Raw genomic sequence first — 22930 nt, forward strand, 5'->3', positions numbered from 1 at the left:
AAACTAACATAAAATTATAAATCAACTATACTTCAATTTAAAAAAGAAAAATTTTTTGCCTTCTATACAAGTTCTAAGTATGGTGCTTGGTGCTGAGAATATTGGTTAAAAAAAAAAAAAGACACGGTTCATGCCCTTGAAGAACTACTAAACAATGAGAAAACATACATAAAATCAATAATTGAGAAGAGAAAGAAAAAATTCCAGGCAGAGGAGGAAAACACGTGTGAAGAAACTCAGATAGGGAGGAGCATGGACTGTTTTTTAAAAATCAATAGATTTGTAAACATTTCTATCCATTGAATTGAGAACTCACAGGACCACGGAAACACTAAAAGGAAAATTCTCATCATCCCCAGATGCCATTCAGACATTATTATATTTGTTGTTATTGTTGTTTAGTCACTAAGTCATGTCAGACTCTCTTGTGACCCCGTGGTCTGTAGCCCGCTGTGGTTCTCTGTAGTTCTCCATCCATGACATTCTCCAGGCAAGAATACTTGAGTGGGTTGACATTTCCTTTTCCAGAGGATGTTCCCAACCAGGGATCAAACCTGCGTCTCCCACAGAGATTGAACTTGCGTCTGTTACGTTGGTAGGCAGATTCTTTACCACTGAGCCACCAGGAAAACTTATTATTACCACAATAGCGTACACTATTTGTAAAATTGCCTGAACTTTCTATTTGTCTTGCTGAGGTAATGTCTATAATCGATGAATCTAATAAAATTACATGAAAATATGATCATCAAAAATATTTACAGGCATCTCAGGCACATGACACCATGGTAAATGCTTTAAGAATTTATGAAACAGTTTCCAGAAAACCTAGGTTCTATGAGTGCCTCCTGTTTAATATTTACAAAATAAAATTAAACACTAAGGCAACAGTCACTAAGTTAGCTCTCACAAGTACGCTACTTCTCAAGTATCATTTCCCAATATTCGGTCTTACCAGAAAATAACTGATAACCTAGAGTCAGAAGATAGATTAGTTATAATGGTCACTGTTGCTGAATAGTCCAAAAATACATATAAAATTTTTAAGTGATTTTCCCAATTCTTAGTTAAAAGCTGTACCTTTGGTACAAATTACATCATAGGTGAAATAGTATAAATTGTTTGACATTTTTTCTCATTCTCTCCCAGCTTCTACTTTTTCTTTTCCTTTGGCTGCTAGGCATGGAAAGTACAGTATCCAGTGCCAGCCACTCTAACCAGAATGAGGCAGAGAGTTCAAGGGTCAAGGGGTTCAAGTCAGGCATGATAAAGAACCAACTTTAATAACTAAGGTCCTAATAAAAAAAACACACACACACATATGAAAACCTGAATCAATCCAACTAACCATAAGGCCCTGCCTTAAACTACAGGGAAGAAACATGTCACTCCTTAAAAATCTCTACTGTGCTTACTATACTATATGGTGACAGGCTGAGAAAAGTGTCCCTTCTGATGTAAATTCCTCAAAAGTGAGGACTTGCTTTACCATCCCGGTTCCCTCAGTGTCCACAGTGCTGAACGCAGCAGGAACCTAACAAATGCTTATTAATCAAATCAAGGAATGAACAGTCACTATTTTTAAAAAGTTACAAAATGGATGCAATTAATTACAGAACTCTCTTAGCTACCTGTGAGGACTGCAGCAAATATATAAAGTTTGCCATTGTTAGTCTATGCAGAGTGACATTTGTAACATCAGACCATCAATTAAAAGTCATTATTTAAGTTGCTTTATTACAGCTACAAATAAACTTTATTTGATGTAATGTAATAAAACATTTTCAAATTTAACAACATTTACCTGACCAGAATGACTCATTTAAATTATGGATATAAGTATATACAGTTACTTCAGCAAATCCGCGGTTCAGGAATTGGTACAAGCTTTATCAGAAAGGACAGTGCCCACCTCCCCTTTCAGAGAGGCAGACCTTTCCTTGTGTGTGATAAGGAGCGAAGTCAGTGAAAGTTGGGAGAAATCTGCCATCCGTGCTGGAATTCCACATTATCCTGTGAGAAAACAGCTACACGTATTACAGGGAAACAATATTCTCTTTCCATTCTCTGTTGTCAAATGAAGGTTTCCATTCATTTTGTCCCCTTAGAGGTACTCTTCTCTGATCTATTTTCTGTCTCCCTAACTCATTATTACATAGAACCATTAAAAAAAAAAAATACCAAGTACAAAGGGAACTTTTCCATGTCCTGACCTGCCCTGAATATCTACCACTTTAGGGAGGGACAGGGGAGAAGAACAGAATTGACCAGGCACACATGTGATTTCAGATACAGAGAACACAAATACCAACCCTCTAGAAGGAACAGAATGATACTACAGAGGCTTCCCAGCACTGCCCCAGGTGACCGCTGGGGCACACATACAACGCTGCTCAATGAGAATTAGCACAAGGACGCTCCATCTCCAAAAGCATCACAGCCTGGCATGGAAACCCCATTGTTACCATCCTTTCCCCCCCCAAACCTCAGAATTAGGAGCCAGCCCGCAGGCCCACAGCACCCAGGTGTAAAGGACAGTCACAAGTTCTGTGCCAACCATCATGTTCATGTCCAGGGCAGGAAGGCAGCCCTCGCTCTCCATCCAGGGAAAACTCCTCACAGGAGGAATGCCCCTCCCCTCTCAGAAGCCCCCAGGAGAAGAGTGAGCGAGCGTGATTTAAAAAAAAAAAAGCTTTATTCAGGTTTTAAAATTCTCTCCATCCTGAGCTCTGTTCCTGAGTTACTCCAGAACGAGAAGCGAGTTAAAAAAGAAAGGAGGCTGGTGGGGACATCACAAGGACCCTGCAAAAAAGCCAAACTGTTTGACAGAAGCTTTGAACAGACACTGCTCTGGGAGATCATTTGTAGTAGCTGATGACTGGGTTCTGTTTTCTAATGTGGACATGCAATGTATTCATCACTAGGCTTACCGCAGTGGGCTGAGGAAAACACCCTCTGTCCCACAGCAAAATACATCTGTCTCATGAATGATTCCTGAATATTCACCACAAGGCCTAGACTCAAAAGCATGGGAAGTGTGCACTGGAACTTCTTCACTTGCACAGACTTGAACAGAAGCAAAGCACCAGAAACTGTGTTCTTTCTGGAACTCAGTTCTGTGTGTGCACTTGCAGCTGAGCCGATCAGGCCATTTTCACGTGCATACAGTAGCACGGATCCACAGAAAACAAGGAGAGGCCACCATCCCTCTCACGACATACTCTCAACAGTGGACATACTCTGCTGGTCATGTCTTAGCCATCCCAAGAAAGGACAGACGCCGCATTCCATTCCGAAGTCTCGGCAAATGATTGCATTCTGTTTCCACCTCTGTCTTGCCTTGTTTATTTCATCTCCATTATTCTGCTTTTGATCATGAATCATGACTTTTTTTCTACAGTAGTCAGAGTTTTGTCTACAGAGAGAGAGAGAGAGAGAGAGAGAGAAAGAGGATGCAAGAAAATGATTTAGCAGAACTGTAATTGTGAGTTTTGTGGTGGGTGGATTTAATTCTTACAGCATTTGATAATTTGAATTATTTGTGGTTTCTAAGGGGATATGAGCTTCTAAGGGGGAAGAAAAATTGCTATGACTCTTGTCATATATTTCGTAACATCTGCAAGTTGCAGAGGCCTTAATATATTTGCAAATCAGCTCCAGATAACCCATTTAGAAGTTCACTTTTATAATATAGCCCCAAATGGCTCTATTCTCAATAATCCTTTCAAAATACTACTGCACTTGCTGTGCCTGAAAAGAATAACGATATCTACAATGGGAAGTGTCCTCCTCTTCAAACTTAGAAGGGTGCATTACAGTAAACCATCTGTGCAGAGACTCAGAAGCCCCTCCTTCCTAGCTTCCTTCCTCCCAGATTCACAGAAATGGCATGAGTCAGGAGAAGTCTTAGCCAACAGCTGCAGAAAAGTCCCTTTCTCCTTAGTGCAGAGGCAAATCCCTCTAAACGCCTCTAACTCAGTACCTTCACAGGAAGTCTCAACTTACCAAACTACATCTCTGTGCTTGAGAGCTGGGTCTCAGAGGGTTTGGGGCCTCTGCCTCCCCATCCCATTGAAAGTACCTCCCCACGTGGCTGTCAAGACTTGAGGAGTCTCCCTGGTGACAGGATCAGTTTCTCCATAAGACACCAACTCTCAATTTGTTCCTCACCCCCACCACGGTGCCTGAGGGGAAGCACCATGCTCTGGCTTTGACCCACGGATCCAGGCTGCTGGGTAGCTAGGAAAAGGCACTGAGAAGAGGCTGTGCCCCCCTCCCCCAGGGCTCTACACTTACTCTTGCCCCAGGGCCTCTGCCTCTTCTCCGTACAGAGGAGACTGCAGTTCCTCTGAGGCTCACAGCGGCTCATGAGCTTTACTGAATCCCTCAGGCTCCAGCACCATCTCTGAAGCTCCCCTTTCCTCACAACCTACCTGTTAGTTTCCAAATGTCCAGACATCCTGGGTCTCTTTCCCAGTCTGGATGCCCACCTTCCTCGGGCAGGCCTCATCACTTTTATGTTGGTCTCCTACCTGTTTCCCTTCTCCTACTGTGAACTCCTATTTATCCAGTAGATCTTTTCTCACTCCAGCTCAAAAACCTTCATTCCCCTCCCCACCCATTTTGCCCACATGCCCTCCAAGTTGACCCCAATCTACCCAGCTTCCAGGTCCTACTGAAGACACAGCCAAGGGTCTTATTGTGTCTCTGTCCACTTCTAAGTCCCTCTGTCCATACTGTCCCCTCTTCTTGGAGTAGCCCCCAACCCACCTCCACCTCTGCCATCCCTTAATCCTACTCTTTATTCAAGACCCACCCCAAAGATCATCTCCTTCATGATGATATTTCCTTCATCATGGATATTTTCTTCCTAAGACATCCCCCTGAGGCTTATTTTTCTTGTAGACATGTTTATACTGCTTGATTTTATCTTGTGCTGTGTGTATTTAACTGTCTACTAAGAAAACAAACAAAAATATTAGAAAGAAGCAAGTGAGGTCAATTGCCTCCCTTTCTTACTTTAAAGAGACGCTACAAAGTTAAAATGTAGGCAAATACAAAGCAGGAAGTGAACAAGTTATTATTAGTACTAATTGATGATTTAATAAAAATAAAGAGCTGAATTTCAGCTCCAATGATGAGGAAAATACTACTCAGGGGAAAGAAAATTAATGAAACAACCAACTTTTTGTTTGGCTTTGTCTTTAAGACAACATCCTACCACAGACATCCAGGGTTTCAAGAGCCGTGATGTATCTTCGCAATTTTCAACAGGACCCATTTCATCTTTTTTTTTTTTTAATCACTCGTAAGTGATCCCTTGCCCATAAAGACAAGGCAGATTCAGTCTGAATTCCTAAGCTTCAGTACTCACCATGGAGCAGCATTCAGGACAAGAACTCAAGAGGCCTCCGCTACAACTGCAATGGGCAGGGACTGTAAGAGTCTCTTTGCTGGGAAGAAGGGAGAAGGGAAGGCAGAGCTTCTTGAAAACAATATCATGACATTTTTTTACACGGAAGTATTTTAGAAATTGCTGTTCAATACTGTTCACAGTAATGGTGTTGAAGAACAAAAGTCATCCAAATGTGACACTTAAAAGCCATTTAGCTTTTTGGCAATTCAAAGCAAATCCATAAATAAAGTCATCAAATTAAAAAAAAAAAAGTCCCTGCTTCTATCACATTATCACATTTGGTTTTATATTATCCGTATCTGGATACTTGTGAAAAGGTGACAAAGACTATAATTTAGGGTAGTACATTATAATTACCAGTGAAGTATTTATAGCCTTTTCCCTCTATTCACTCCCTAGCCAAGGAAGACTCCCGAGTGCCTGCCAGACTCCTGAGCCTCCCATTATGCAGATCAAAAAAATGGGGAAATATTTGGAAGCAGCAATACACAAGCTAGTAGATTGTTTATATAGGAAAGGAGGAAAACTATTATATAGGAGGAAAAAATAAAGCCAAGAAGATGGAGTTGGGGCAAAAGTAAAAGAGACTAGAATCTAAGCAGCCAGAGGAGGCGGGATGGAAAGAGGCCTGGAGAGATTGGAAGGAGCAGCCCAGAGTCTCTAGGTTGGCCAAGAAATGTGTGTGCTAGAAAGACAGGGAGGGGGAACAAAGGCTTGTAAGATTTGCTGTGAGCTATGGACTGGATGCCAGATCATTACTCCAGAGACTCGAGCAGAGTTAGGATTGACTTGGGTTATCCAGCTGGTGTTTACTTGAATGCAGCTGTGCAGAGCGTGGACCACAGCGGGGGTTCTGGTTGCTAGTCATTTACCAGCCACCACTCCCTCCACGTCTACAGCCACCCCAGCCCACTGGATCCGTGAGCTTCCAGAGGCAAGGGCTGCCACTTAGTTGTCTTTCTATCACTGCCATGCCTGGTGCCATGCCTTGTACACAACAGGCTCTCAAATATTTCTGGAGAAAACAAGCCAATGAAGAGATGCCTTAATTCCAACCTCTACCTTCTAATTCATTCCACATGATACCACCAAATCAGTCTCATGGTTTTGGTGACTTCGTTTTCCGTACTTGCAGAGATTTGGTCAATGGCTTCCTTCTGCCCACAGGAGGATTTTTGAACCTTAGCATTATGGACATTTTGGGCTGGGTAATTATTTGCTGTGGGGGCTGCCTGAGTAAGACAGGATGTTTAGCAGCATCCTCAGCCTCTACCCACCAGATGCTAGGAGGTCTTCCCCTTCCCTATCTGAGGCAACCAGAAACATCTTCAGACATTGTCAAATGTCCCTGGAGTGCAAATTAATCCTGGTTAAGAACCATTTGCCTACACAAAAAATCCCTAAAATTTCTGGGACTGGAATGGAATTTAATGATTTAATTTATTTGATTTTTCCATTATGATCTCTAAATCTCCCCTACAACAATGCTTCAGTCAGCCTGTCCCTTGCATAAAGTCTCACGTCGACACCTCTATAGGAAATGTCCCCTTCATGAGGAATGCATCTCTAGTCTCCCGTAGTCGTAAATGCTTTGACCCTGATAGTCATATTTGAGCCCATTTAGGAAGTATTCCCTGGTCAGAGGTAAGGATATCACTGAGCTATTTTCCTCTCCTTTGAATCTTATAGCTTTTCCTGTCTCCAATTTCCTTGTGCTCTCGATACAAAAAGAGTAAATGAGCTTGTGTGTGTGTTTACATATAGTCTGTGCAATAGAAATACACGCACTATGGCAAGAAAGACATCGTATGTTTTCTGTATCCTCCTCCATGCTTGACACAGTTATAAACAAGAATTTAAAAATGAGTCCTCCCACATTGGAACTGAAAAGAAAACTGCCTGCCATAGAATTTTTTCAATAGCAGCTATTGCAACTAATTAGAAATCTCCTAGAGTTAATGAATACTTAGATCCATCATCCCAAATGATTTTAACATTCCATAATTCTAAATAAACATCAATAATTAAACATTTAGACAGAAAGAGATGTAATGAGGACACAATCATTTTCTGAGACCAGGGAAGAGCAAACTATGACTTGTAGGCCAAATCCAGATTGCCACCTGTTTTTACAAATAAAGTTTTATTTGTATATCACCATATTCATTTGGTCACTTGTGTCTAGGACTTGTTGCTCACTACAACGACAGAAATAAGTATTTTCAGTGGAGACCATATGGCTAGAAAAACTTAAAATATTTACCATCTGGCCCTTCACAGTGAAAGTTGGCTGATCCTTGTCTTAGATTAACAGGAAAACTAATACCTAAGACTCCATACTAGCTAAAGATGCAGAGGCAAATATCTTTTGATGTTATGTTAGCTAAAATACTTTTATAAAAGTCATAGCAGCATGGAAGTTAAAAATACATTTGAACACAGATGTCCGGAGCTCAAATTCAGCTCCCCATGTAAGACTCTGAAAAATTATTTGACCTCCCCAACAGAATGAAGATAAAGGAAACCAACCTCCCATAAGGTTTTAAGAATTTAAATCACATAATTCACATGGAGTGCTTAGAAGAATATCTGAGAGTGAATCATCAATAAATGTGGGTAACTATTATTTTAAACTGGAAACCTATTTGTACGATGTTTGAAAAATTAGCATTTTTTGAATTATGTGTGAATTATTAGCTAAAGTAATTGATAAAATTATCCCCGAGTTCTTTGACTGTGTATAAGGAAAACTTAACACAGTGGTGTTTTCTAGTTCAGCACCTCAGTGGTTCTTTCCTAGTTTCTGCACTGGCTGCTTAACTGGACCCCCTGCCATCAGTCTTCTTATTTTATCTGTTCTTCTCACTGCTGCCAGAGAGACTTTCTTCAAACACCTCTTTCAGCATGTTACTCCTGGGAACTGAAAGCAACACGCTTTCCTGCTCCTGTGCTGAACAATTCTGGAGCCAAGCAAAAGAACCCAGTACTTGTTACAGGAAATAGTTGCTCCTAAAAGATAAGACTGCACACCAACTGAACTAGCTTACTCCTCAAGACTGACAGTTGGCTCATGAAAAGTGGTTTCAAGGTCCTCATTCAGCTATACCCACCAATGCAAAGTTATCACATCATAAACTCTGCCCAGTCCTCACTTCTCTGCCCTAGCACTACCCGGCCCAAGCTCCCAAACTCTATCAACAACATTTGTTTATTTCCTCATCAGAGAAATGACCAAGACTCTGTCAAGGAGGTGTCCTCTCAAACTGCAGTAAGTCTAGTAAACTTAACTTACTCCTATTAATGGGTTTTTCTAAACATCTTCTTAGTGAACTAATGGTTAAAATCCCCAGCTCAAAACATCCACAAGCTCATTGCTACTATAGACTGAAGTCATCTGACAGGTAGTGCTACACAATAGTTAAGAGCACATGCACTGGGCTGATTCATACCATATCTACCACTCGGGACTATGTAATCTTAGGCCGTTACTTTATGTTCCAAGCCTGTTATTCTTCTGAAAACTGGGGGTGCCAGAAGCAACTAGTTTACAGGTGGAATGATAAACACCATGATAGCATCTGGTAGGTATTCAACAATTGCTAGAAATTATTACTAGATTCTACAAACAGAAATTTGGCTAAGACATGGCTCTTTCCCTGAAGGAATTTAGAACCTGGACCTGGTGGATACACACTAGTGGTTGATTCAGTAAGAATCTTATAAACCTGGAAAGATCCTTGGCAATATAGGTCGCTCATTGCATATATTCTGAAACCAAGACTGTATTCTTTTATAATGAAATTTTATTCATTTTTTGATGCAACATGGGGAATTTCCCCAACCAGGAATCAAACTTGTGTCCCCGCCAACGGAAGTTCAGAGTCTTAACCACTGGACCATCAGGGAAGTCCTTGTATTCTTTCAAAAAAAAAAAATCTAATTTTTTATTATGAACAAGTTCTTATGTACAAAACAGGGTATAGAATAGAAGTAAAAATAAATACCTGTGAAGCTATTTCACAGCTCAAGAATTAGCATATCTGTAGTCTTACAACTTTGAGTTCCTAGGACAGGAAATGATGATCTCTGGTTTCCCTTATCCATATTAGGGAGATGTTTCTGCCTCCTTCATCCTGGTGATGAGTTAGAGAACAAGCTGAGTTCCTTGAGGTTTTCAGAGTCGTTTGGTGTGTATCCTAGTTGGGAGCTCTGGAGTCTACCATAACCCATGAGGGCACTTTGGGACCCTATTCCCCCGAGATAGCTGAGAGCACCGAAGTCTCCTTGGCCACCTTGATTACACATAAAAGCAGTCTAGTATATGGACAGCATCTGGAGGTAAGATTCACATGATGTGGGATCTAGACCCAGAGGTACCACTAATCACTGCATGATAGCTCACTCGCCATGACCCAGTTATGTCTTCTGTCAAAGTAAGGGACTGGACACGATGACTGGGAAGGTCCTTCTCAGCTACAGTGGTCCAGGATTCTCCGGCCAATTCCGAAAAACAAGGTTCAGTGAAGAGGGACACCTCTTGTCTCACCTTCAACACTGATCTATTCTCTAACCAGCACCTTCTATTTCCTCAATCTAGCTTATTTCCCCTCACTTTTCAAGTATGAAAATGTCTCCTCTACCTCAAATTTAAAACAAAATCTTCATTGGACCTGATGACTTTGCTATGATGTCTCCTTCCTTCTTCACAATACCAAATTAATCCACATGTGTGTTATATTTCCTTATCACCATAGGCTCTTTGTGGTCCTTTTCCAGACTCCAACATCCTATTATAATTGCTTCTTGAAAAGTCACTAATCGCTTCCTAGACAAACTCAACAACTCTCTTATCAGTTCCCAACTCCTACAGCTGGGTAGCACTTTCTGAAAACTCTGTACCTATCAAGGCTTTGCTCCACCCTGGCATTTCCCCACACTAACCACTCCCTACTGCCTCAGACTACTTCTTTTCTCTTTACTAGATGTAAGAGTAATAGCAACTAAAATGGTAATGTTACAAGAATTAGAGCTATAAGGACCTAAGGTGAATGTTATTTTCAGAGAAAGGAGAAAACACATCACCTTCCTTGTCAGCCATGGCATCAGCTGCGATTCATCAGCAAATCACTCTCTTCTTCCAATCCAACTGAATACCTATCTTTGGCTTTTGGAACTCTATGGGGTGGAACACTAGAGTACAGTAGTCTGGACTCAAATCTGATACACTTGGGAGAAAATAAGCTTGCTACTGGTTCTGGAAGCTTTCTGCCATGTGCTTCAGAAAGGAGGTCCATGAAAGGGTTGGGGGAATAGAAGGAAACAGTGATAAAGGACCTTACGGCACGAGCTCAGGCCTCTCCGGCCTCTCGGCGAGCTTCAGGGCCTCGTGCATGCCTGCGGCCGAGAGTTTCCGGTTGATGTTCCGGTACTGGCACTGGAGCAGGCTGCGGTAGGTGGTCCTCAGGTCCCGGTTGAAGAAGGCATATATAAAGGGGTTGATGAGAGAGTTTGCATAGCCCAGCCACAGACATGTCCTCTCCACCCACAGCGGGATGCAGCTGCAGGCGATGCCGCAGATGAAGGGCCTGGCGGTCGAGAGGAGGAAAAACGGCAGCCAGCACACGGTGAAGGCCCCGACGATGATGCCCAGGGTGGTGGCTGCTTTCTGCTCCCTCTTAAAGATGGAGATGTTTTTCCTTTCGTGTTTGAGGAGCCTCGAAAGGTTTGCACACTCCTCTACCTCCTTCTGGAGCTTCACCATGCCATTGAGGGAGATGACGCTATCGGGCTCCTCTGGCCGGGGGAAGCCAGGGAACTTGTGTTTGGCGGCGCTCTTCCTGGCGGCTTTGTAAATCTGGTAGTACATGAAAAGCATGACGGACATGGGGATATAAAATGCCACTGCGGTGGAGTAAATCGTGTAGCCAAAGTCCTGGCTGATCAAGCACACCTTGCCGTCATTGACGTTCTGAGCCCAGCCAAAGAGCGGCGGTAAAGTGATGGAGGCGGACAGAAGCCAGACGGAGAGGATCATCTTGGCCATGCACTTCCCATTCTGCCTCACAGGGTAAGTCAGCGGCCTCGTGATACCAAGGTACCTGGGAGAGAAGTGGGAAGAGAACACATGACTGCCATGATCACAACTGATCAACTGGGGAGTACCACTAGGCTATGAACCTAGTAGCTCCCTTCCTTACAGACCCTTCTAGGCAGGCATCTGTCTTCCCATTTCACAGAAAGGTAAACTAAGGCTCTGAGAGGCTTTGCATTTTATTCCAGGTCACATAGCCAGCCAAAGGCACTGCCAGCACTCAGCCTGAGCCCTCTGCCTGTAATGCTGGGCCATGCTCTTTTCATACCTTGCAGCCTCTCACAGTCTGTGTGGTCAAGGAACCAAAGACTCAATATCTGCCTTCACCCCATGACTGCTGCCCCTGAAATCAGTCAGGAACAAAATGTCAAGCCTGGTGGGATGTTGTGATATACCCTCACGGGCTGGCCAAGGTCTACTACACTCAGAGAGTATTCAACCCACTGATCTCCGCCGTCTGAATTCAGACCAGTTCTGAATTCATTTTTACTTCCCCTTTGCACTGAAATGAAAGCAAGTCTCTAAGATCACAGACATCTGTGAGATATTTAGGAAATCCTAGGGTTTTGGAATGGAAAGTAGCAAGTGATCATTTTTTTTTAATCCCCAGAAAATTCTCACACAAGAGTAATGTCCTAGAAGCAATCATTAGAAAATAAAAACAGCCTGCCTTGTCTTTCCAATTCTAAGGAGGATCACAAGGAAAAGCATAATTCTGAAAAATATTAGACAAACCCAACATATCCTCTGTGCTTAGTTCTATACAGAGAATAAATATTTCTCTGTGTCTGTTATCAAGGATTTATAATGCAAGAGAGACTCAGCAAACAGTGAAAACATAGTCAGCAAGATGTTCTGCCAAATGCTTGGTAGTTTTCAGCTTTCCAAATCTGTTTTCTTCTCTATATTTAATGGTCTTAGCTTCTATTTGAGAAGGGATTCAAAGAGCACTTGAGAAGCCAAGATAGGTAAAACCTGGCCATTCTGTCGGTTTTTTCATTTATATATATATATATGACATATTCTTGAAACATCAAAAGGAAAGGTACAGAGAATGACCAACTTACCAACATGTTATTTTCTGAAAGTCTGTCACTTGATGGGTTGGAGTTTAATACATAATTATTTTTGTGCTAGAAATACCCTCACACGTTATGCTTGAATTATCTCACAAAAGTCACTTTCATAATGACAATTAGCATCAATGCAATACTTACAGTAAGGCAAAAATTGACCTATAGGAAAAAAAAAAAAAGCAGCAGCCAGATTTGCTTATTCAGTGACAAGATTCATTCATTCCTTTAACAAATATCAACAGAGTTCCTTCTATATGCCAGGTACCATTTTAAATGCTGGAAATATGAAACTGATGAAAGAGACACAAACCTTGAAGGCGGGCACATGGGGCAATCCTGCCGGGGTGAACAGGACAACTGAGCTTGTGGTCATGTTAAAGTAACCCCTGACCCCTCCTCCCAAGCATGCAGGTGTCAGCGGTACCAGTTCTTCATCCTCATTTCTGCCTTCCTTTGTCCACAATAAAGCTGGCCCACAAGCACAATCTCTAGGGTTTTCAGCTGTAACTAGGATTATATTTTGGCTCCCAGATAGAATGCAGCATGAGAAGGAAGGGGGTTTTCCTGAGAAATCAAGAGTAAGAGCTGAAAAGGGACGGAAAAGAGAAAGGAGGAGGAAAGGAGGACGATCAAGAGAAGGTTAGTGTGAAGCAGCTTTAGTCTGGAGAAGGCACTGGCACCCCACTCCAGTACTCTTGCCTGGAAAAGCCCATGGATGGAGGAGCCTGGTGGGCTGCAGTCCATGGGGTCGCTACGAGTCAGACACAACTGAGAAACTTCACTTTCACTTTTCACTTTCATGCATTGGAGAAGGAAATGGCAACCCACTCCAGTGTTCTTGCCTGGAGAATCCCAGGGACGGGGGAGCCTGGTGGGCTGCCGTCTATGGGGTCACACAGAGTCGGACGTGACTGAAGCGACTTAGCAGCAGCAGCAGCTTTGAACTTATGTGGAAATGTCTGAAATTATCTGAGTTTTAAGCTATGGGGAAAAAAATTATTAAAAAAAAAAAAAGAAAAAGGTACATAAGGAAACCCCTGAAGAAAGATGTTAGAATTGACGGGCAGCTTACAATCAAGCTCATCTGTGCCCTAAGGCTGAATGCAGAGGTTTCACTGAAAACAAAAACAAAAAAAAACAAAAAAACAAAAAAAAACACCTCTCTCTGTCTTTGCTTTGGTTCAGGGGCTCTCTCCAGGTTTTTTCCCGCTAAAATTCTTTTGCAGACCTCTCTTTTCGGACCTAGTTTTTGCCCTCTACCAACTCCTGTGGATGGAGCCTGAGCTCTTTCCAAGCTTCCCTAGGCAGCCTTGGCTAGGACTTGGACTTTGATCATCTCCCTTTGACTGTAGCCACAGGCATAAAATGCTTTCTCCCAAGCCTGGAACTGGCTTCCAGGATTATTGTATCAACCCAGGCTGCAGGTCCAAAGAGAGATTAGTTCATATAGGCTCTTAGGTGGCCACCAGATGGCACTGTCAGACCATCTTACTGGAGGTTGGGATGGTGGGTAGTTAGAGCAGTTAAGTGCTGGAAGGAGGAAGGAGGATTACTCATGACAAGATGAGAAAGTATACTGTATTTGTGGGGTCATATAAAAAATTAGCAAGCCTGGAACTCACAACCTGGTGAACTCTAATTCTTGAGGAAGTCAGTTCAGTTTTCCCTTCCATCCTTCACATTTTCAGTACTTAAAAAGGAACTTATACCTTAAGGCTTAATTAAATCTAGCTTCTCTCTTACTCACGTTAAGTAATATCAAATCCACAAAGATTAATCCTGAGAGGTTAATTAATCGAGTATCAAAGGACATCTCAGAATATTAAATAATCTCATAATAACAGCATACTTACTCATTCTAATATATTTAGTCTGACATATTACATTTCAGTGATGAGGACTCAGTCCTTCCTGGATATACAAATTATATTCCATAAACTTGCCTGTTTTAGGCTCTAGTCTATAATCACCTCAAGTAATGTTCTACAATAGGGGGATTACATTTTCTTCTTTCGTCTCCTGGGTACCATCGAAGACTTCTGAAAGCTAAAATCAACCAAAAGATGATTAGGGAAAAAATATGAGTGCTCATTAAAGTGTCTGGAAATAAATAAAAAGCCAATAGCTTTCTAAAAAAGGATTAACAATCAGAAAATTTCATGGAAGAAAATAATTTCATTAACAACAATCAAAAAATTAAAATGTCCAGAAAAATCTTTTTAAATGATCAGGGCCCATATAAAAGAAAACATGAAATGCTACTGAGAGACCTAAGAGAATGCCTGAATCCAAGAGAAAAAAAAAAGATTTAAAAATCCGGTACTATAAAAGTGCCACCGTCCCTTCAATTAATGTAAAAATAGCATACAAGTCTAGTTGAAAACCCTAGCAAATCTTTCGTTAGCTTGACCAAATGATTCAAGTTCATCAAGTAAATATACAAAAGTAGACAAAATCCGGAAACAATGAAAAATGAAGAGATGTTTATAAAAAATAGCATAAATCCACAGACATAAAAACTGAATAGTAACTATTCAGAAATAAATAAATCAATAGAACAAGATAGAGCCCCAGAAGCATATTCAAAAGTATAAGAGAATTTAATATCAGAAAAATAAGTCATTTTAAATCAGAGTATAAGATTAGATATTCATGAAGTCTAACAACTGGCTAGCAGTTGAGGTAAAAAATAAATCTGAATTATCTTCCTTCTTATTCAAAAATAAATCCCATTGGATTAAAGATTATCACGTAAAAAAATTAAACCCTAAGACTGCTACAAGGAAATACAGATATTTCTGCAAATCCTGCCAGAGGTCATCATTAACCTTTGGATACAAAAGCTTGATATTATAAAATGATATATAAGCTTGAAACTATTGATAAACTTTTGACAAAAATTTTACACAAAAATACAAATAAATAAGAAACATTTTATTTAATTCAAAAATCACTATGCACAGAATTAAAAGTCAAATGACAAACTTGCGGTCCAAAGAACAATATATCAATATTCACAGATCTCTTACAGGTCGGTAAGAAAAATACAACCATCTTGATAAAAATAGTGAAGCAATAAAACAAAAAAGAATATTCTATAAGCGCTCGGAAATATGTATAACTTCATTAGTAATTAAAGGTATGCAAATTTTAAAATAATGTTAGAATTTGGAATCATTTGTCAATTTTTAAGAAAGACAAAACCCAATATTGGGAAAATGTAAAAAACAAGTGTGCTATCTTTTTGCCAGTGGGAGTTTCAACTGAGATAAAAGTTTGGGAGGGCAGTTTGGTAATTAATATACATCAGCATTTGTCTTTTAGCTCAGCAATCAAGACTTCTGGGAATCTGACTTACAAATATAATTGTACAGATGCAAAATGATTACTGTGCAAGGATATTAACTAAACATATAAGAAAGAGAGGAGAAAAAAGATGCAATCTAAATATCTATCAATAGATATTTTTGTGTGTGCAGCTACAGACACAAAATGTGTATGTATATATATCATGTTACCATTAAAAATTATGAGGTACATATCTATTTATTAAATATTTAAAAACCCAACCAGAAGTGGTTAGAAAATGATGACTAGCCCTAAAAGACAAATAATAGAATATCATATGTTGTATTAATCTGTTTACATAAAACTAGGTGTTTTCATGAGTGGGTGTGCATGTGTATATACTGAGATGTCTAGAAAAATATCTACCAAGATAGTAGCAATAATTTTAACTGAGTTTTGGAGGTTTAAAATTTTTTCTCTTTGTTTTTTATGCCTAAGTTTTAACTTTATATAATTTTTTAAGTCATTTTAATTCTAAGAACAAAATAAAAGATTTAAGAGGATTCTATGATTCCTAAGTCACATAAGTGATTTTGGCAACAGAGATAATCTGGTTTAAAAGTCTGACAATTAAATCTTAGATAGTTTTGTTTGATTAGCTTTTCAAAAGTGTTTTATTACATTCATAAGTTCACACAAAGAGCACAGAACTTACTGGCATTTAAAATCCTATAATTACTATATAAAGTAATACTGGTATTCAGGAAAGTGTTTGTCCAAATTATAAATTGATCCCCACAATCTTGTATAATACAAATCTTACCATTGGTGGGGGAGCAGCCTAGATTGATTCTAAATATTCCCTTATATGCGTGGCTAACATTTGTCAAACTAACATTTTATGTTCACTGTTAATTAGAAAGCAGGTGCTTATAAAGCCTTCAGAATTTTATTTTTAAATGCATACAAATGTGAAAGTACAGTAAATCTTAAAGACAACGGCAGCCAAGTATTATATAATTGAGAAATGTATGCAATTCACATTAGGGGTTCCATTAAAATGGGGTTTAGAGAAAAAGAGGATTAGAGAATTATTATATACATGGAGAGGGATTAGAATGCAAATTAACTCTGCTGCCTGTCTTCCATTCAAACTGTATAGAAATTATAGATAATGGCTCTTTAATTAAATGGCTTCTTCTGAGTTTTGTTAATATAGAATAATCATTTATGGGGTAAGGAAACTGGGTAGAATTACTCTGAAATACACTGTTTTTTTTTTTTTTTGAATGTTAGGCTTTAAAAAGGTCCGTACATTTAGAAGACCTCTTCTGTGAGACCTCCTACCTTACCGTAAGTGAAATTCATGGCAATCTCCAGCCTACATCAATGGTTCCCTGAATTATCAGATTATCAGAATCACCAAGAAGCTGTTGAAACACAGACTCCCAGGCCACCACCCAAAGACTCCCTTTCAAGGTCTGGAGACCCTGGGCACTTTATTTGGGACTGATGTTTCTTGTTCTTTATCCCATGTACTTTTAGAGTCATTGTCCCTCATTCAGTCACAAAGACTACACTTATGGCATGAAGGGCTTTTTTGTTACTTTATATCTCATCTTAATGGTATGCATCCCCTCAGGTCTAACAAAATCATCATGAATCACATTTCCAGTATCTCAGCCATTAGTTCTTTCAGAACTGTGCTAAATGAAAATAAGATAAGAACGGTTTTTACGTCTTAATAAAGTTGTAGATTTTTTTAATGTATAATACACAGCAGAGTTCTGTAAAATCTTTCTGACATGAATTAAAAATAAATATTTTTTTACAATAAGAAATACATTTTCCACCATCACTCAGTACAAATATATATACTGAGTTGGCCAAAAAGTTCATTTGAATTTTTTTCCTTAACATTTACGAAAAAACATTAAACAACTTTAGGGCCAACCCAATATTTATTTATGCAAATTTAAAACACACATACATGTATGTACATCTATGAAGGTATGTAGATACAGATGCATATATTTATACATATGAAATTCAAACAAAAGTCTTACTATACCATACTTACCATTACACCTTGCAAATCAATCTCTTCTACTGTATGCTATCCAATTTCAGATATTTTATATCCGGTCTTCAGTTCAGTTCAGTTCAGTCGCTCAGTTGTGTCCGGCTCTTTGCAACCCCATGAATCACAGAACGCCAGGCCTCCCTGTCCATCACCAACTCCCGGAGTTTACTCAGACTCACGTCCATCAAGTCAGTGATGCCATCCAGCCATCTCATCCTTGGTCATCCCCTTCTCCTCCTGCCCCCAAATATCAGAGTCTTTCCCAGTGAGTCAACTCTTCGCATGACATGGCCAAAGTACTGCAGTTTCAGCTTCAGCATCATTCCTTCCAAAGAAATCCCAGGGCTGATCTCCTTCAGAATGGACTGGTTGGATCTCCTTGCAGTCCAAGGGACCCTCAAGAGTCTTCTCCAACACCACAGTTCAAAAGCATCAATTCTTCGGTGCTCAGCTTTCTTCACAGTCCAGCTCTCACATCCATACATGACCACTGGAAAAACCATAGCCTTGACTAGACAGACCTTTGTTGGCCAAGTAATATCTCTGCTTTTGAATATGCAACCTAGGTTGGTCATAACTTTCCTTCCAAGGAGTAAGCATCTTAATTTCATGGCTGCAGTCACCATCTGCACTGATTTTGGAGCCCAGAAAAATAAAGTCTGACACTGTTTCCACTGTTTCCCCATCTACTTCCCATGAAGTGATGGGACCAGATGCCATGATCTTCATTTTCTGAATGTTGAGCTTTAAGCCAGCTCTTTCACTCTCCACTTTCACTTTCATCAAGAGGCTTTTTAGTTCCTCTTCACTTTCTGCCATAAGGGTGGTGTCATCTGCATATCTGAGGTGATTGATATCTCTCCCCGCAATCTTGATTCCAGCTTGTGCTTCCCTTAGCCCAGCGTTTCTCATGATGTCCTCTGCATAGAAGTTAAATAAGCGGGGTGACAATATGCGTACTCCTTGACGTACTCCTTTTCCTATTTGGAACCAGTCTGTTGTTTCATGTCCAGTTCTAACTGTTGCTTCCTGACCTGCATGTAGGTTTCTCAAGAGGCAGGTCAGGTGGTCTGGTATGCCCATCTCTTTCAGAATTTTCCACAGTTTCTTGGGATCCACACAGTCAAAGGCTTTGGCATAGTCGATAAAGCAGAAATAGATGTTTTTCTGGAACTCTTGCTTTTTCCATGATCCAGCGGATGTTGGCAATTTGATCTCTGGTTCCTCTGCCTTTTCTAAAACCAGCTTGAACATCTGGAAGTTCACAGTTCACGTATTGCTGAAGCCTGGCTTGGAGAATTTCGAGCATTACTTTACTAGCATGTGAGATGAGTGCAATTGTGCAGTAGTTTGAGCATTCTTTGGCATTGCCTTTCTTTGGGATTGGAATGAAAACTGACCTTTTCCAGTCCTGTGGCCACTGCTGAGTTTTCCAAATTTGCTGGCATATTGAATGTAGCACTTTCACAGCATCATCTTTCAGGATTTGAAATAGCTCCACTGGAATTCCGTCACCTCCACTAGCTTTGTTTGTAGTGATGCTTTCTAAGGCCCACTTGACTTCACATTCCAGGATGTCTGGCTCTAGGTGAGTGATCACACCATCGTGATTATCTGGGTCGTGAATATCTTTTTTGTATAGTTCTTCTGTGTATTCTTGCCACTTCTTCTTAATATCTTCTGCTTCTGTTAGGTCCATACCATTTCTGTCCTTTATTGTGCCTATCTTTGCATGAAATGTTCCCTTGGTATCTCTAATTTTCTTGAAGAGATCTCTAGTCTTTCCCATTCTGTTCTTTTCCTCTATTTCTTTGCATTGATCACTGAGGAAGGCTTTCTTATCTCTTCTTGCTATTCTTTGGAACTCTGCATTCAGATGCTTATGTCTTTCCTTTTCTCCTTTGCTTTTTGCTTCTCTTCTTTTCACAGCTATTTAAGGTCTCCTCAGACAGCCATTTTGCTTTTTGCATTTCTTTTCCATGGGGATAGTCTTGATCCCTGTCTCCTGTACAATGTCACGAACCTCCGTCCATAGTTCATCAGGCACTCTATCTATCAGATCTAGGCCCTTAAATCTATTTCTCACTTCCACTGTATAATCATAAGGGAGTTGATTTAGGTCATACCTGAAGGGTCTAGTGGTTTTCCCTACTTTCTTCAATTTCAGTCTGAATTTGGCAATAAGGAGTTCATGATCTGAGCCACAGTCAGCTCCCGGTCTTGTTTTTGTTGACTGTATAGAGCTTCTCCATCTTTGGCTGCAAAGAATATAATCAATCTGATTTCGGTGTTGACCATCTGGTGATGCCCATGTGTAGAGCCTTCTCTTGTGTTGTTGGAAGAGGGTGTTTGCTATGACCAGTGCATTTTCTTGGCAAAACTCTATTAGTCTTTGCCCTGCTTCATTCCATATTCCAAGGCCAAATTTGCCTGTTACTCCAGGTGTTTCTTGACTTCCTACATTTGCATTCCAGTCCCCTATAATGAAAAGGATATCTTTTGGAGGTGTTAGTTCTAAAAGGTCTTGTAGGTTGTCATAGAACCGTTCACCTTCTTCAGCATTACTGGTTGGGGCATAGACTTGGATTACTGTGATATTGAATCTGGTCTTAATGTACTAAATTGATTTCACGACCCAATAATGAAGCATGTCCCAAAGTTTGAAAATTGTGTGTTAGTTGCTCAGTCGTGTCTGACTCTTTTGCAACTCCATGAACTATAGCCTGCCGGGCTCCTCTGTCCATGGAATTCTCCAGTCAAGAATACTGGAGTGGATTGCCATTCCCTTTTGAGAAGTTTGAAAATTACTGACCTCCAATAACCATATGGAAAGGTGTTAAATATTATGAGTCATGAGGGAAATGCAAAGTAAAAACACACTGATCTACACCAGCATGTATCAGAACAGTTATAATTAAAAATGATGATGACAATAAGAATAATAAATTATGATGCCAGTGTTTTGTGAAGATATAGTACAACTCTAATTGTCATGCATTGCTGGTGGGAATGTAAATAGATGTAGTTACTTCGGGAAACCATTTCTCAACATCTTCTAAAACTGAAATAAATATATATGTATACATTTCTTTCTCTATGACCCAGCAATTCTTCTAAGTATACAATGAACATGCATCAAAATACACATATAAGAATGTTCAAAGCAGTAGTAATGGTAATAAACCCAAATAAAACCAACCCACTCTACATGAATAAAGTAAGTACAGTTCTACAGCAGTAGAAAGGGTACATAAACTGTGGTACATTTACACAGTGAATTCTATAAAACAACAAGAATGAACCAACTACTGTATCAACATGGATGATTCTCACAAACATAACTGAGCTAAAGAAGCCACACTCAAAAGAGAACACAAGGTTCAAAAATAGTGAAAACGAATCTATGGTGACAGGAGCCAGAAGTGTCACTGCCTTGAGGGGAGAGGACATGCTCTGGAAATGTTGTTTCTTTACATTCTCCCAACAGTGCAAGATGGTTTCCTTTTCTCTACATCCTCTCCAGCATTTATTGTCTCCAGACTTTTTGATGATGGCCGTTCTGACCTGTGTGAAGTGATATCTCATTGTAGTTTTGATTTGCATTTCTCTGATAATGAGCGATGTTGAGCATCTTTTCATGTGTTTGTTAGCCATCTGTATGTCTTCTTTGCTGTCTGTTTAGGTCTTTTTCCCACTTTTTGATTGGATTGTTTGTTTTTCTGGTATTGACTTGTATGAGTTACTTGTATATTTTGGAAATTAATCTTTTGTCAGTTGTTTCATTTGCTATTACTTTCTCCCACTCTGAAGGTTGTCTTTTCACCTTGTTTATAGTTTCCTTTGCTTTCCTTTGCAAAAGCTATTAAGTTTAATTAGGTCCCACTTGCTTATTTTTGCTTTTATTTCCATTACTCTAGGAGATGGATCAGAGAAGATCTTGCTTTGATTCATGTCATCAAATGTTCTGACTATGTTTGCCTCTACGAATTTTATAATTTCTGGCCTTACATTTAGGTCTTTAATCCATTTTGAGTTTATCTTTGTGTATGGTGTTAGGAAGTGTTCTAACTTCATTTGTTTACATGTAGCTGTTCATTTTTCCCAGCACCACTTATTGAAGAGGCTATCTTTGCCCCACTGTATATTCTTGCCTCCTTTGTCAAAAATAAGGTATCCATGGTTACATGGGTTTATTTCTGGGCTCTCTATCTTATTCCATTGGTCTATATTTCTGTTTTTGTGTCAGTACCATAGTATCTTGATGACTGTAGCTTGGTAGTATATTTTATCTGTGTGTGTGTGCGTGCATAGATCCATTCATTTTTAGCCACTCTTTTTTTACATTCTTTTCCCATATGGGTCATTACAGAGTATTGAGTAGAGTTCCCTATGCTATATGGTAGGTCCTTCTAAGTTATCTATTTCGTCACCCTGATACCAAAACCAGACAAAGATATCATAGAAAAAGAAAATTACAGGCCAATGTCACTTACAAACACAGAGACAAAATTCCTCAACAAAACACTAGCAAACTGGGTACTTCCTGGTGGTTAAGAATCCACCTGCCAACACGGGACACAGGTTCAATCCCTGGTCCAGGAACTAAGATCCCACATGTTGTTGCAGTTGCTTAGCCACTAAATTGTGTCTGACTCTTTTGCAACCCAATGGACTACAGCCTGCCAGGCTTCTCTGTCCATGGGATTTCTCAGGCAAGAATACTGGAGTGGGGTGCCATTTACTTCTTCAGAGGTCTTACTGATCCAGCGACTGAATCCATATCTCTTGCATTGGCAAGCAGTTACCACTGAGCCACCAGGGAAGCCCCAAGATCCCACATGTTTGGGGGCAACTAAGCCCATGTGCCATAACTACTGAGCCAGACAGCCCTAGAGCCCATGGTCCACAACAAGAGAAGCCACTGCAATGAGAAGCCCATGCACCACAGCTAGAGAGTAGCCCCCACTCACCACAAC

The 22930-nt window shown here is 40.1% G+C and overlaps 1 protein-coding gene across 2 annotated transcripts in view; it reads right to left on the reverse strand.

The window, feature by feature from the left end:
* Nucleotides 1-1723: 1723 nt before the first annotated feature.
* Nucleotides 1724-22930, reverse strand: part of HTR7 (5-hydroxytryptamine receptor 7) — a 99099-nt gene continuing 77892 nt past the window's right edge. The window contains exons 2-3 of one of the 2 annotated variants that reach the window (XM_069567956.1): nucleotides 10756-11514; nucleotides 1724-3415 (exon numbers count right to left, since the gene is read on the reverse strand). In XM_069567956.1, the coding sequence (XP_069424057.1) occupies nucleotides 3211-3415; nucleotides 10756-11514 (964 nt within the window). In that variant the 3' untranslated portion in view covers nucleotides 1724-3210. Of the gene's footprint in view, nucleotides 3416-10750; nucleotides 11515-22930 lie in introns of both variants that reach the window. The other variant, XM_069567957.1, reaches the window with a different exon arrangement.

The sequence above is a fragment of the Ovis canadensis genome, chromosome 22 (assembly GCF_042477335.2).
Source record: "Ovis canadensis isolate MfBH-ARS-UI-01 breed Bighorn chromosome 22, ARS-UI_OviCan_v2, whole genome shotgun sequence".
Classification (NCBI taxonomy): domain Eukaryota; kingdom Metazoa; phylum Chordata; class Mammalia; order Artiodactyla; family Bovidae; genus Ovis; species Ovis canadensis.